This window comes from Cajanus cajan, chromosome 2 (assembly GCF_000230855.2).
Source record: "Cajanus cajan strain Asha chromosome 2, NIPB_CcT2T_4, whole genome shotgun sequence".
Classification (NCBI taxonomy): domain Eukaryota; kingdom Viridiplantae; phylum Streptophyta; class Magnoliopsida; order Fabales; family Fabaceae; genus Cajanus; species Cajanus cajan.
In genome coordinates this window covers 63,315,008-63,332,871 of record NC_138518.1, presented here as the reverse complement: position 1 = coordinate 63,332,871, position 17,864 = coordinate 63,315,008, and the positions used below count along the sequence as shown (strand labels likewise).

Below are 17,864 nucleotides of genomic sequence, written 5' to 3'. Positions count from 1 at the left end.
CATTGAATAAACAAATTAATGCTTCCCACTCAATGCACTCTTAGCAAATTAACCCACATCTAACCAAACATACACGAATTATTAACAATTCATTAGTCAATTATTACACTTAACAATAATGACCAGCACTTTTGCTAATTTATGTATATTTTTATTGATATCCATATCCCAAAATTAAGCTAAAATATTCATTTTTACTAAATGGAGCATATATGAAAAGTCATCAATCCAGTTTTTTTCATCTATCTATTTTTGGAGTTAAAACTTGATAAACCATTATTTGATGTTTTTTGACACGATGGATTTGGGTTAATTTTTTAGTTTTTTAGTTAAATTATTTGAATACTTCGACCCCGTTTCTAGGTGCATGTACAGAGCTTGAAAAATGGTAAAACTGTGATAATTTATTGAAATTTCAAGAAAAATGCATTGATAATGAAATAAGCAGGACTATAATGATATTATACGCGATCGTGCAAGTGTAAGTAAAGGACAAGTACTTATGTTAATGTCCATCAATTTAATCCTTGTTATTATAATTTACTAATTTTCAGGATTAATTTAAGGATTTTTCAATACTTAAGTAACTATTTAGTGTGATTTTTAATATTTGACACACTAATAATTTATTTGATGTTAAAAGGTTTAGACTTCATACTCATTTCTTATTTTTCCAAAAATAAGTTAAAAAAATGCAACATTTTCATTCATTCTCTTCTGAACGACTTGTCACCGATTTTATTTTTTTTTCTTTTAATACCATAGTATTGACAGAAATATCTTTTGAATTTATCAAAAATTATTATTTTTTAAATCTTAATTACATTAAAGTTATCCTTATGCGTTTTTTTTTTAATCAAACCCATTGAATAACTCCACATGAAACATATATATATTAGAGCAATATGTCTCTAAATTCTGAGCCTTGCACCCTCCTGGCCCATCCGGCCCTCAAGCATAAGGAACCTATCAAACGTGATCAAGTCACACCCTCGTTGCTAAAATAGAGGCAAACATGCATAACATATATGAAAAAGAAAAATGCATAACATATGAATTCTACTGTATAACTCATATTAATATAAACAAAAATTATGAAAAAAATAAGGTTAATCAATTGAAAAGGTAGAACGAAAGAGAACAAAATATTTGCATTTTGGTTTGTTTAAACATCCACTATATTCTTATATTAATGAGACGATCACGTGTCGCGATATAGAGCATGTCACGCCATGTACCAACTCTCCTAGTTACTTCAACACTTAATCGTTCGGTCACCTTGTCCCGGTCACATCGACAGTTAAGACATTCGAACATACGTGCATTGTAGTGTCTTCTCAAATGACTCTTAAGATCATCTCGGGCATGTCGGTGACCGAGACAATCAAACACAATTTTATCCCAGGCAAGAGGTCGGTTGCCTCGATCGTCGATACAGATGAGACGTTCAAGCATACCGAACATCTTGGTCACTAATAGATGTATGGCTTTCACCAAATGGTCTGCGTCCTCTCGATCTTGCCAAGGATCAAGAAGGCTAAAATGATGACATTAGCGACTTGTTATGATAAACCATGACTAACGAAGATAATACAAGGTTAAGAGATAATTCGTCATTAGTCACCGTATTACCTAATTTGGTAATCATGGAATGAGACCCACCATGCTTACGTCCATTACAATTAGTATAAATAGTCACACAAAATGAGGTATGATTACTGTCCATTTATTGCTACTATCAATATTCGTGTTCTTTCTGACTTGAGTGTCGAAGTACCTCTCCCTTGTCTCTCGGTGTGGAGCTCTTGTTCGACCCTCAAGATATGAGAAGATTAAGTGTACCCCCAATAGATACAAAATATTTGTGCAGTATGTCAAAGAAAATATGCATGCATTAATGAACAAATTATATGTGTTGAGTAAAAAAAGGATGAATACAATTTCATTGCATGACTATATGAAAAAAGGAATAAATCTTATTTTAGTCTTTAATTTATCTATTTTTATCAATTTGGTACTTAATTAATTATATCAATTTACTTTCAAATTTTCAACATTTTAGTCCTTCAATCTAAACTTGGAGCAAGTGCTAAAATATTGAAATTTGAAAAACAAGTGCTAAAATATTGAAATTTGAAAAATAAAAATGATCAAATTAAAGGACTACATACACATATATATAACAAGTGCTTACTAGTTGAATTAGAGTTTTCCTCAACGTTTTAAAAGTTGATCCTAATGGACAGAGTACAATTTCTTCTCTTGCAAGTAATATTGATTATCTTGTGATCCAGTTCATGCAATTATTGGATAGCATTATACATTTTGGGTTTGCACGTTTCTTCACATAATTCTTTCTAGGGAAACCCTTAACCCAGAAAAGAGAAACCTAAATTGAAAAGGAGAAGAAGCCATTCTTAGCAAAATGAACAACCTTTCATCTTTGATCTTTAAATCCAATTCCCCTCCTTCCACCAACTTTAAGCAAGAGACCTGCACTCCACATCCAATTTTGCTATCAAAATTATTTTCCATATATTAAACAAAAATAAAAAAAAACATAAATACGATAGTAACGGTCAAGGGCCATGGAAGCCATAAAGCCCAATGAATCGACCAGGCTCCATTAAAATCCTAAGTTTTTTTTAATATTTTTTAAGCATTAACTTTAATTTATATAGAGGTATAAATTTACATGACATATACCTGTACACAATTTTAGTATTGATTTTAAATGTAATTTAACAACATATTTTGTGTCATATAGGATATATTTATACTTTTTAACAATATATCAATTATATTACATTTATAGGATAGATAAAAGTAATTTTAGTGACAAATATTGTGTCGCTAAAAAGAGTATGTGTCTATACATGACAATTTTTTTTAAGTGATGCTAAATTATGTAAAGTTAGTTTCTTAGTTAAATTATGCAATTTAAAAACATGTATATAGATAGATATTGTTGTAGGTTATTTAATAAGTTCAATTACCCATTTAAAATTTTTACATTAGCTTTGAACTCAAATATAAAAAAAATGACATTGAAATTAATATATAGATTAAATTTCATAAAATATAGTATGATTTATAAACATTATTTTACTGAGAATACTAGTAATTATATCACAAATTCAATTGAATTAGGATTAGTTGTTTTTGTTCTCGTAAAAAAAACTAATTGTTTTGGATTTGAATATCGTGCATATAGCAAATCAATTATTGTCTTGGAGAAAATTTTAAAATATGAAATAACTTTCTACTATTTTATTCATTTAATTTTGACTTTTTTATTTGAAAACCAATGGTTGAAAATTTTAAAAGAGCATCAATGGAAGAAAAAAAAAATTGTATCCTCATGATAAAAATTAAATTTTAATAAGCTTTATTTAATTTGATATCGGTAGTCTTGACTTTTTCTCCCTAAATTGAAGGTAGATAATAAACATTAAAAAATATTTTTTTATTAGAATTATTAAACTATATTAATTTTTAAAATGTATGTGTTCATAGAATATAATTAATAATATTTATAATTATTATCATTGTTAAAAGAATTAAAAAAAATTGCATTAAATTTGAGATCAAAGATATGTGTGTTCATAGAATATAATTAATAATATTAATAATTATTATCATTGTTTAAAGAATTAAAAAAATTATATTAAGTTTGAGATGAAAGATAGTGTTTGAATGAATATTATAGATAGATAGACAGTGTGTGTGCTTAGGGTTTAATGATCGAGGAAAAATCATTATACGTTCAATCAATACGGTTTCAGCCAATCTTTATATGATTAGTAGTGGATTTAATAATTCTTTCTCGTAAATTGAAAATTTTGGTTACTTATCACATGAAAATTGGTTGGAATCATGAGTATGCGATGATCTCAAACTACACAGTAATTCCTCCTGAAATGAAAGGTTTCAATGAATTGGGGACATATGATCATCCATCAACTGAAATGAACCAATTAAAGAGAAAGAAAGAGTAGGTGATGTACCTGAGTGAGATCTACAAATTGGAGAGTCTTCGAACCGAGACAAGGAAAGGTGCTTAAAGGCAAGACCAATATCAATAACAATGAGACCCGAGGAAGGATCAGTGACTATGATATCCTTCACAGGTAGCCACAAGAAAAGTTCTTCTCGAGACATCCCATCCAACACCTTTAGTTGTCCAAAACTAAGGTTAGCCCTCACCACACTGTCAAAGAACACCCTTGTTTCGTACTGAGCCAAACAGGGACGACCCAAATGCACCTCCAACCGACCTGTTTGGTCCAAGTTGAATGACTTGACACTTTGAGGGAAGAGCCCTGCTGGCAAGCCATGGCTGTTGAGGACCTTGTGAAGGGAAGAATACTCTGCTGTCCCTATCAGGGGAAGGAGAAGTAGAACCAACAAGTATATGGGAAGACAAGATTTGGGAGTTAGAGACATCGTGGGGACAAGGGGGAATGTAATATTTAGGACACTGCTTTTGGGGTTTTAAGGTTTCATTTTGAAGTTTGCATTGAATATTGATGTGATGTGATGTGACTGAAATATGATTATTTCAATAAAGGACTGAGGAGTGAGGAGATTTCTCAGGATCTGAGTTGGCATCTTGGGGTGAGATGACCATACAACTCTCACGTGGTGATATACATGAAATGAAACCAGAAAGCACATAGATTTGAAATCCAAAATTGGAAAGAAAAAAAAAATAGATTTTGTCTTTTTTAGAATAATGATTATTTTTAATTTTATAACATAACTTTAAATTTTATTTTGAGTGATTTTAGAATTGAATCTCGTCTCATTAGATCTAAATATATGAATATTATTAAATTCAATTAAAATTGAAACCAAAAAACTTATAAAAATGATAAAGATTGTATAAAAATAAGTCTAAAATGTAATTACAAAATTTTAAAAAATATTTATTTTATATTATTTTTTAATTATTTATGAGATATATTTTTCACATATTTTTATTATGTTTATAGATTTTTTAAATTCAAATGCCTATTGAATTTTTTAAATTTCATATAAGTAAATCTAGTATCATAATTATTTTCAAGTATTAAATTAGTCAAAAATTAATTTAAAATCATATCGCAAAATTAAAAATATAAATTTATCTAAATATAAAAGATAAAAGAGTAGTGTAACAAATTAATTAATAAAAGACTAAAATAAATTTAAAAAATGAGATAAAATAATATATAATTTAACCTTATTATTAAATTGTATGATTACAACTAATTAAATTGAAATAATATGTATAAATTGATTTATGTGGTCTTTTTCTTTTCTTTATATACTCATATATAATGAGGTATAAACTAGTGTGTTATACAAAAACTAATATTTGTCAATATATTTTTTTCCGGTTTATAAGTAATTATGCCTTGATTTAGTGATTTAAATTTCTAATTAAATTTATTTACCAAACAATAATCTTCTAAATTTATATTAAAATCTGACTGATGAAAAAATAACGACGTTTTTTAAATAATATTTTGGTTTATTATTATATGGAAAATATAAAATAATAAGCAGAGAAATATGATAATTACATGAATGTTTGTCAACTGTGGAAAGCAAAATGTCAAAGTTAATTTTTGGTTATTCCCTTTTCAGGAATATCTTCTCATGATTAAAATATTATGGAATGATAAAAACAAAGGAAGATGAATTATTTAACATACAAATATCATAATTATTCAGAAAATATCAACTAACGAAGATCGATATTATTTGACTATACTCAGAATCTCAGCACACATTTTTTACCTAAAATCAATAGCTTTCCTTGCTGTTCTCTTTTTCTTTTTGTTTAAAATATAATTACAGTTTTATTTAATATTTTTTCATTTATAATTATTTCCATTATTCCACTAGTGTGTAAAATGCAAGAATTGACAACGCTACGTACATAGAGTTAATGTAAGATCTCTCTATATGATCACTGCCAGCTCATGTTTATTTTTCACGTTGTAACTCCATTACCCCTTTTTATGAAAATAAGAAAAAAATTAAACGGAAAGAAGAGATGTATGATTTAAAAAAAAAAGAAATTTTAAATTTATTAAAGAACAGAAATAGGAAAAGGAGAAGTTTTTCTGTAAAACTCGTAAAAATTAGGGATGGCAAAGTGAGTCGTGGTCCGCAGGCTGGCCCGTTGGCCCGCCAAAAATTGACGGGTCAAGCCCATCATTTCAACCCACCAGCCTGCCAACCCGTCGGGTCAAATAGCGGGCGGGCCTGCCACAACTCTTCGGCCCGCATATATATATTTTTTAATTTAATTATTTTTATGTTTATTTTATTTTAATGTAGAAGATGAGGATGAAGATGATCAAGAAAAAAAGTAAAGACAACTTCTTTCAAGAGAGTTTCTAATATTCTTAAAATAAAAATTCAAAGTTAATTAATTGTATTTGAACTTGTTTTGTGGACTATCAAAAAATTTAGTTTATAAGTAATTTGTAAGTTTATAATTTGATTTTGATTTTGGTGTAAGTGGACTAATTTCTATTTGATTTTGTTCTAAGTTTGTAATTTACTTTTATTGAACATATATTATGTACAATATGTATGTATTTTTAATTTTATATGGTTATATTTATTTATTTGTAGCAAAAAAAATTTATTTGAACATAAATATTTTTTTTCCATTTTTTTTATGTGGCCCGCCAACCCGCCAGTCCGTCCTTAGACGGGGCGAGCCAGTATTCCCAGCTTGTTTTACATTGTCGGGCCGGCCCAGCCCAGCCAGTTTTTGGCAGGCCAATGGCAAGCCAAGCTGGCACGTTTTGCCATCACTAGTAAAAATTTCCTCTCAAATTGGTATGAAATGAGAAAAAAGGAAAACCTCACCTTTTCTTTTCTTTTCTTTTTTTACCTTTATTTTCTTAAATATATAAATAATTTATATATATATATATAAGATATTATGCTAAAAAATAATAAACTATTTTATGCTAAAAAAAAATGGAATAAAAAGTTTAATATTTTACTAAATTTAACTTTTTAATTAGTATATGAAAATTCATAAAATTTATTTCACTATTTCTTCAATTTATCCATGTAAAAGTTTTTTTTTCTTTCACTTCCTTCATTCTTATTTCTATTTATATAAATAATATTTTTTTTTCTTCTTTATTTTTCTGTCATTTGTATCCTTCCTATTTTTCTTTTCCTTTTATTTAACTATTTCATTCTCAATCCAAATAAAGTATTAGAGTATAGGTTCTTGAACTTTTTTTCTTTGGATTTATTGATATTTATTTATAATGTCTATCTATAATTTATAATAATAAATAAATAAAAATATTTTTTTCTCTCAAACTATTATTGGTCTCTATTTTTAATAGAACTGTTTTGTCTTTCAAAATCTCTATAAAAATTAAACTCATTTATTTTTATCTAAAATTTTATTTTTTACATTTTAATCTTTTAATATTTTATAAAAAAATGTCGTAGTTACATTTTTATTGCAAATAAAAATTTTCACTACTCATACAATTCTCTTTATTTTTTTCTTCTCTAGCTCTTCCCATATCTTATTTTTCATCTTATTGACTCTCATCTTTTATACTTACTTTCAAAAAAAAAAAATTTAAAAATAAATAAAAACACAAAAATATTTTCACCTCACTGATTATTATTAAAAATTAAATAATAGCATGTTTATGTGACATGCAAAACTTGTAAAAAAGCATTTACAAAATCTTAGTGCATGTTTGGATTTAAGTAAAAAAAGTTAAATTTAGTTGAACTTAATTTTATAAACTTAAGTTTAGTTAGTATAACTTGATTTATGTTTAGATACTTTTATTTCAAAGGTACTTTATTGAAATGAAAGTTGTTTGGATAATATTAATGAAAAGTATTTTGACATGTATAATTATTAAAATGGGTATGTATTTTATAGTGATATTAATATTTTTTATTTTTTATTTTTAGTATATTTGAATTGATGAAAAAAGTTTATTGTTATTATTTTATATTTTGATATTAATATTATTAGTCAAGCTTATTTTTAATAATTATTTATTATTAAAAAAACAAATAAAAATGCATAGATGTGAAAGGAGAATTGAGAAACAAAAACTTCTCATTCAATAATGATTTTATATTTATTGATTTATAATTATTTAATATTTTATTTTAGTAATTAATATTAAATTATTATAAATATTTATTGGATATCAATAATAAATATTTACTAATATATATTAGTATAATCTAATTTTTCGTTATGTTCATTAATATTAATTTAATAGAACTATCATATATATTATATTGTAATTTATTTTATTTTTTAAAATTATTAATAATATTGTGTATTATTTCATTTGATTCTGATTTGCGGTGCATATCATTAATTTAGAAACTTTAAATAAATTTAAGAAAAATTTAAAACTACTTACTAAATTAGCATATTTCTTTGATCCTTGTCAATTAATTAACGGATATCTTATAAAAAGGAGATAGTAATTTATATTTAATGGTTTACTTAGTATAAATAAATATAAATATATGTGTAATTTTAATTTTTAATTTTTCATTCTAAAAATATTATTAATATTAATTTATCAATAATATTAGTAATATTAATAATATATATTATTTATTAAGTAGTAATAAATATATGTTCTTTAATATATGAAGGAAATTTATACTTTATATTTTTTATATAACTTTAATTGATTGAAAATTATATAATTTTAAAATAATATGAAAATAATAATATATTATTAATATTATTAGCATTAATTTATCAATAATATTATGAATACTATAATATATATATATATATATATATAACATTGTTTTATTTAAAAGTGTATTCGATAAATTTAGTATAATATGTGTTATATATACCAAAATTCAATGTCAAAGAACTAATATTTTTTCACTGAGCATGCACTTATCTCTTGTTTGGTTAGTGAGTAGAGAGTGAGAAACGGGAAAGATAGAGTGAAAATGAGAGAGTAAAAATTAGATGAGTGATTTGGTTGATAAGAAATGTAACACTATGGTTTTCTAATTATGTATATTTAATATGATTGGTGTTTATATTGTTTTAAGTTGTTTTATGTTGTTTTACTTGTATTGTGATGATGGTTAGAGTTTAGATGACTCTTGGCTTTAATTATAGGGAATATAACTTTAGTGCTTAAGAGTTGACCCCAGGAGTGTTAAGGCATATAAAACGAATTTTGAGAAATGAACTTCATATGTTCATAATTCAACATTTCTAGAGATAAATTAGATAGAGGATCTCTAGGAACTTTAAGCTATAGGTTAAACATTTTAGCATTTATGTGCCCATAGATCTTCCTCAAGGCTAAGGGTTGGTGGGTCTTCAAGCCAAAGAAAAATGGAGTTGAGACTTTTAAGAATCAAAGTTGAGTTTTTGTGAGAACAACAAATGGAATTTCTTCTACTTAAGGAGCTGAATCGAGGTAAGGGAAGCTTGATTTATAAGCACGGATGTGGTTGATTTGAGTTGAATTGATGGATGAATGTTGTAGATTAAGGAGATGCATGTTCTTGAGTTTTGGGGTCTTGGGAGATGAAGATGAAATTGATCTTAAGTTAGAATGTTGTTGCATGTGTTATTCTTGAATAGATTTGTGTTTTAAGATTTTGTGTTCATATGTTTTATGGTTTTCTTGAAGGATTTGAGTATTGGTAAGATTTAGCGTATGTAAACACCATGTAGGTGTTGTGTATTCTTACTTAGTGAGATGATTCTCATTGAGCGAACGTTCATAGTTTGAAGGCCAAAACCCAAATTTCAGGTCCTCGCTCAATAAGATCAATCTCACTCAACGATATAAGCATTTTGTTGATGAGCGAGGGATGCTCGCTTAACGAGATTGGAACCACAAAAGTTTGAGGTTGTTGAATGAGTTCTTCTAGTTCAGCAAGAGAACCCATAAAGGGTCAAGGTCACTCAACAAGTTAGTACTCACTCAGAAAGGAGCCATAGAGGGCTTAGGTGCTTGGCGAGTCTTTTCTCACCTAGTGTAAAGCTTGAGTTGCTTAGGGAGCTGAAGCTCACTAAGTGAAAATGTTGTTTTAGTTGGAAGGTGCTCTTATGTCCTAGGTGGGCTAGGAACTGATGTATAGACCTTGTATATGATGTTAAATAATGTTGATGATGAATATGATATATGATGTTGATGATGAATATGATATATGATGTTGATGACGATTACAATATGATGACAACAATGTTGATGATGTTTATGTTAATTATTATTTGTTTCTTTCATATATGTTGTTGTGTGCTTAGATCATGGCACAAGCTTATGGTGGTTGTAGTTGATTTGTATGCTTATGCATGTTGTTAGAGTGAATATAGGGAAGACCTGAACTCCTAATTCATGAAGTTGGGTGCAGTGTTGGGAAGGTTGGATCCCTTTCACCCACGTTATTTTTGAAAATGCCTTTAAGTCAATTTAAAGGAGAAGGATAAGTTTAGTTGTTCAATGAGAGATTCCAAATGACTAGGTCTCTAGGAGCTTCATGCTTCGTAGTCCTAGACGGGAATGTGTTTTTCTTATAAATGTAGTTCTCTTCTAAATGATGTTGTGAAAATAGTGCAGTGAGTTATTCCATGCTAATTGTTGAATGACCTTGTATGGGTTCCCTAAACCTTAATGTTGAGTTGACACATAAGTCGTGAGTGGTCACTTGGGGTGCACCTTGACCTAGTGTTATAATGATACGTGGTATCTTGGAGTAAGATAATAAACTAACTCCATATGAAACTTGGTTATTATATACCAATATTGTGGTAGGCTTACATCGAGCCATTTGATCCCGATAATGATATTGGACCTTCTAAGACTATGTCGATGGTATCTAAGTGACTAAGACAATTACTACCTAATTAAGTTGATTCAAGTAAACTGCTCAAATAAGGGATATCCATTGTTTGTGTGTGATGGAACATGGTGCAAATAGAAACATTGTTGTTTAGTATTCAAGATGTAACATATGTCAATGAGTTGTGTTGTGGTTGTGCATGGTTTCCTTATGATGGGATTGTTTGAGGGTAGTTTGAGGCTTGAGTTTTATGTTGTGTTTATTCCTTATGCACTTTCATATTATTATATCTTATGTTGTAGTTACCAAGCTTATCATGTTATTTATTGTGTTGACTGCAATGGTACTACCTTAACATGGGAGTAGATTAGGTTTAGCTAGAGAATGGGTAGCTTAGAGTTGTTGTAGCCATCTGTAGAATGATGGAAGTCTAAGATAAATTGGTCTCATAACTTTGGGCTTTTTGTTGTTTTAAGACAAACTCTCTTATATAGTTGTTTTGATCTTTGTATGTCAATATTATATTTTGAGACAATAACTCATAAAGGAATTTTAGTTACTGATTAGATGACTATGAGCTATTTTACTATTTTGAATACATTCTATCATTGAGATCCCACCCCGCCCCGCCCCGCCCCCCCCCCCCCCCCCCCCACACACATATATATGGGCTATTCCTAAACAACCACACACACATATATATATATATGGGCTATTACTAAACAACCACACGCACGCACGTACACACATGCAAAAAATGTTAATCGATTGAAAAAATATATAATTGATTAAAATCTATTGTAACGAATGTAAATTACATAAAAAAAAATATTTTTGTCATAAAATAATTTTAAAATTATTTATTTTATTTTTATTTTTTCTTCGCTATTTCTCTCAAGCTAAATAATCAAATTTTTATTTTATTTTTTTTAGATAACTTTATTCATCTATTTTTTCTTTATTTTTTATTGTATTTTTCACCTATCAACACATCCTTAATGATAGAATCTATGAACTCTTCCCTTCCACTTGGATTCGGATGGAATGGAAATTCTTGATGATAGTCATAAGGCGCGTGTTAATCGTTTATTGGATCCAACTTCTCAATAGCCAGTTTCCTTGGGCTCCGGTGAACAAAGAATTTTGGGTTGTTATGACGGACCAAAAGCAGTGTTTTAAAACCCGGACCGACCCGGCCGGTCGGACCGGTTGGACCGGGAACCGGTGGTCCAGCCGGTCCGAATCTGAAGTTGGATCGGTTATGCAGTCGACCCGTTTCAAACTGGATTGAACCGGTCAATTTTCCGGTTCAACCGGTGAACCGGTGGGTCAAACCGGTTCAACCACTTTTTTTTTTTTCTTTTTTTTTTACATTTTTTTAAGGGATCATAAATCACAAAAATAATAATGAAAATTGAATCTCTTAATGAAAAAGCAAGGAGTCTTATTAAATATAACAATGACTACTTGTTCTAATATATTTGTTTGCAATATATACAACTTAAATAACTTTTATAGTATATTATTAATTTTAAATTATATATTTAATAATGCAATATCTATGTAAATATTACATATATTATTTTCTGATATTAATTGCAAGCATATTATATATGTACGTATTATTTATATTTTTTATTTGTATTAATATACCGTTTAACATGTAATTTTTTTATGTATTTTTTTACAAAATAAAAATAAAAATAATTTTAAATAAGATGGAAAAATTGAAATTTAAAATAAGATATGAATTTATTAAAATTTATAAGTATAAAATATATTTAATATGAATACTTTTTAATAAAAATAAATAAAAATCGAGTCATGCGGTTCAACTAGTGACCCACCGGTTCAACCTTTGACCCACTGACCCAGTACCTTAACCGGTTCGATGACCGGTCCGGTTTTTAAAACTATGACCAAAAGTAAATTATATGCATTTTTTTAATTATAATATAAATACGAAATATTCACACGACTAATCTCTTTTATGAGTATTTTTTTTAATATGATTTATTTTATAATAAAATTCAGAATTTAAACTCTAAATAATTTATTATGTAAATTGCTACTACTTGGAATAACAAATGTTGATTTTTCTTTGGCTTTTAATACATTTTATTTTTCTATTTTTTTTAAATATTCTCTATTAATCATATTTTCTTTTCTAGTGTCTCTGCATCTTTTTCCTCTCTCAATATCTTTTCCACCTCATACATAATTTTTTTTTCTTCAAGGGTTGCACCCTGCCCCCTTTGCTAATGTCACACCCCTTTCTTGTACGCAGTTATATATATATATATATATATAAGAATTACTAGTTAATTAAATTTTAACATTCCAGAAAATATTACGTGTAAATGTCCAAATGAATCATTCTTGAAATATAATATATTTTCGGAAATTATTTAAATTAAACATTTGAAATATATTAAATCTATTCCAATATTTTTTTCAAAAGCTATTATGTATTATGAAAATAAATTTCTGGGATATTTAAATTCTTAATTTTTGGAAAATTAATTTTAAAATGTATTTAATACATTTCAGATTGTGAAACATCTGCAAATTTCTCAAAATTATCTTCCGAAAAATATTTTTAAGAATAATTTTATATGAAAATACAAAAACATTGAAGGAAGGTATAAAGAGAAAAGTAATAACTGTAAAAAGAAATACCCAATGAGGAGAAGCTCACTTATTTTGGGCCTACCGTACAAGATTGCCGCATGCCTAATTAGGATAATTATTGTTATTGTGGGTTTAAATTAATATGTTTTTAGACTAATGAATAGGTTTTCATTTTAGTTTTTTGTAATTTTATTTTTTGTTTTTCATCTTTTAAAATTTAGAAAGATTGTTTATATTTTCTATTAAGAGTGATAATTGTGACACCCTTACTACCCCAACACATATATAATATAATTTAATTAAGAAGAATAAACTTTCAAAGGGTTTGTAAAAGGGTTCACATAAAACTTCAAAACTGTTCTTTCTTTAATATAAGAAAATGACTGAAAAATAAAACTTGAAAGGTAAAATTTAAGAGTTTACAATTTTAAAATCATTTATTACAATACCAAATCCATATAAATATTCTGTCCTAGAAATCCTCTGCCCCGATGTCACATTATCAGAGCATTCCCATAATTTAACTGTTGACATTCTAGATGCCACTCGTAGCCGGATCTTCTTCACCTAAAATATCCACAGTTTATACGGTGAGAAAAGAAAATATCTATATGCAAAGTACATACAAACACATCACAATATAATCTCATCACAATTCATTATTTAATAAAATATATATATATATATATATATATATATATATATATATATATATATATATCAATCATTCATCATCTTCACATCTCAATTCACAGTTAACATATCTCATTTCACATACATATCTCAATCCATCATAATCCACAACAATTATACAATTTACAACATCATTTCCATATTCATAATTCATGTCAATCTTACAATTAACAATATCATTTCCACATCCATAATCCACACCAATCTTATAATTAACACTATGCCAAGACCTCGCCACATCTGCCACAATATTGGTTTTACTTCTATGATCATCTCTAAAGATTAAGCACCTAAGCATAAGTTCACTAGGTATACATATCAGATCTCTAATTTCACCACTCCATTTATACCCAAGTCAAACTCTCATCCATCACCTTATCCTATAGCCTCATATCTTGTCACCAAAATTATGCTTCTCCAATTTCCTTCAACAATCCATTCACTACTCAAGTCATACTTAGTCTCACACTACTAAGGGTAACCTTATAAGCCAAACTTAAGTCTCTAATTTGAGCCAAAAGATTCATCTCTCTAATCATAAGGGAAGATAAATATAAAGGTTTCCTACACAAAACATCGATCACCACAATGGCTTTAGCCAAATAATAAATAAGATCAAAATCTTATTCCTTAAGAAATTTTAACTATCTCTTTTATCTCATATTTAACTCCTTTGGTCAAAAGATATTTAAGGTTCTTATGATCACTAAATACCTCAAGCTTAGAATCATATAGGTAGTGTCTCCAAATCTTAGTATAAATGACAAAATCACTAACTCAAGGTTATGGGTAAGGTAATTCCTCTCATGAATTCTCAATTTCTTAGAAGCATAAGCTACTATTGTTCCTTCTTGCATCAACACTATGTCCAAACCTATCTTAGAAGCATAACTATATACCACAAAAGACTTACTAAAATCTAGTAGTATTAACACTAGTCAATCTTTCGTTAAGAATTTCAAAACTACTCTCATACTTACTATCCCCCACAAGGACAACACTCTTCCTAGACGACCTAGTCAAAAGTAATGTTATCTTAGAAATTTACTCAATAAATCTCTAGTAGTAATGAGCTAACCCAAGAAACTCTTAACCTCACTAATAGTATCGCTCACTTAAGCACAACTTCTATCTTAGATAGATCTACGTTATACCTCCGCCAGAAATTACAGGACCTAGAAAACTCACTTCACACAATTAAAAATCATACTTAGATAAATTAGTGTAGAGCTGTCTTGGATACATCTTCATCCTCATCTCCAATATGATGATATCACACCCTAAGGTCAATCTTACTAAACACATAAACACTCACTAAATGATCCATAAGGTCATCTATCCTCATATCAACACACATGCATATCAAATCGTATTAGAATACCTACTTTAAACCTTCATATATACCATTCCTAAGCATGTACGAATCAATCACCATTTACTCCATATAGCACGTACATGAACCAACTTTACCACATAGCATCATATCATCTTAAACAACCTCTCAATGACAAAACCTCAAAACATCATATCCAAATCTATTTTTATGCTTGCTATGCCTAAGAACTCAAAAACATCATGACAACATATACCCACCTTCCACAACTATAAAAGCAATTGACACACAGAGAGTTATACTCATCCAAATGATCTCAAACCTATCTCAAAAGAAAGCTAAGAAAATAAGCTACAACTCTTATGAAGACATAAGATTCCAAAAAGATCATCTTCTTAGCTAAAAATTTCAAAAACCTCAGCAGATATATTCGGCGCTTACAACTAGACCTTTGATCACTAAAGTAGCTATAACTAAAGTTCTAGACCTCCTTTTTATCTGATTCCAGTTCCATTGGAAAGATAACATTCAAGGATACAACTTTTGTGAAGACTATAAAATCTAAATCTGTCAATACGGTACTGTTATTGGCACAACAAAACTGCAACGGAAATATTCCCTATACCATACAGCAATAGTGTACTAACATCCCACAAAATACCTCAACCATTCCAAAATCACTTCTTTCCACCTTAAACTCATATCCAAGCTTTTCACTACAATTCTAAACCAAATCAACTCACACATTCAGCATAAAAGGCTTATAACTGAAATAAAATCCTCATGCAACCTAACCCTAACTAGGTTAATATGCAAGTATCAAAACTTAAGGGAATCACCAATACTTTGACCTTTCATCAAGAATGCTCAAAGCTCTAATACTCAACACATAACCTTTTGGATTCAATCACTACAACTATAGTTTTCAGAAACTCCACCAATCGTAAACTCTTAATACACTCAATAAATCAATGTCTTACCCACATTTAAGGTTCTAATAGTTCTAGTTGGTTAGCACAAGGCTTCGTCCACTATTACTGGCACATATGCTCACAACACGAGCGATACCACTCAACCACCACTTCTTACATAAGCAATAAGTATCAAAACAAATGAACAATCATGAATAGCATCAACTAAGCTATATCATGTCTTTCAACCAAACTATGAAAAAATAATATAAGTGTAAGCACAACACTAACAATACAAGGGAAACATCACCATCGTTATCATCATCATAATGCAAAACATTGTTAGAGTACACACAATTAAATAACAACAAACAAAATCAATCATCATACTAACATATCAATAAATTTGACAATCGATTCATTCTATCATTCATCTACCAAATAAGCATAGTAGACTCATAACTCACGGCCGATTGGATCGACCTGCTCTGATACCACTAAATGTGACACCCTTACTACCCCAACATATATATAATATAATTTAATTAAGAAGAATAAACTTTTCAAAGGGTTCGTAAAAGGGTTCACATAAAACTTCAAAATTGTTCTTTCTTCAATATAAGAAAATGACTGAAAAATAAAACTTGAAAGGTAAAATTTAAGAGTTTACAATTTTAAAATCATTTATTACAATACCAAATCCATATAAATATTCTGTCCTAGAAATCCTCTGCCCCGATGTCACATTATCAGAGCATTCCCATAATTTAACTGTTGACATTCTAGATGTCACTCGTAGCCGGATCTTCTTCACCTAAAATATCCACAGTTTATACGGTGAGAAAAGAAAATATCTATATGCAATGTACATACAAACACATCACAATATAATCTCATCACAATTCATTATTTAATAATATATATATATATATATATATATATATATATATATATATATATATATATATATATCAATCATTCATCATCTTCACATCTCAATTCACATTTAACATATCTCATTTCACATACATATCTCAATCCATCATAATCCACAACAATTATACAATTTACAACATCATTTCCATATTCATAATTCATGTCAATCTTACAATTAACAATATCATTTTAAAATCCATAATCCACACCAATCTTACAATTAACACTATGTCAAGACCTCGCCACATCTGACACAAGTGATACAAGTTAATTGCCTCCCACACCAAACCAAGGTCACGCCCTCCCTGTAGCATCACTTACCCAGGGGTCGTGCCATCCCTAGTCATTAAGGAGTACGCTCGTCCCTGAAGCATCACCTACCCAAGGTTCGTATCATCCCTGATCATCCGGGAGTACGCTCGTCCCTGAAACATCAACTACCAGGGTTCATATCATCCTTGATCCTTTAGTGTGAGGAACCACAATCAAATTAAAATCCATATAGTCTCTTGCAATTAACCCTA

The 17,864-nt window shown here is 28.6% G+C and overlaps 1 protein-coding gene across 1 annotated transcript; it reads right to left on the bottom strand.

The window, feature by feature from the left end:
- Positions 1-2,178: 2,178 nt before the first annotated feature.
- LOC109794053 (uncharacterized) lies at positions 2,179-4,622 on the bottom strand. The gene is made up of 2 exons (XM_020353517.3): positions 4,008-4,622; positions 2,179-2,493 (listed from the first exon to the last, which is right to left on the bottom strand). The coding sequence occupies exons 1-2, from the start codon at positions 4,444-4,446 to the stop codon at positions 2,438-2,440; spliced, it is 495 nt and encodes a 164-aa protein (XP_020209106.1). The 5' UTR covers positions 4,447-4,622; the 3' UTR covers positions 2,179-2,437.
- Positions 4,623-17,864: the final 13,242 nt, after the last annotated feature.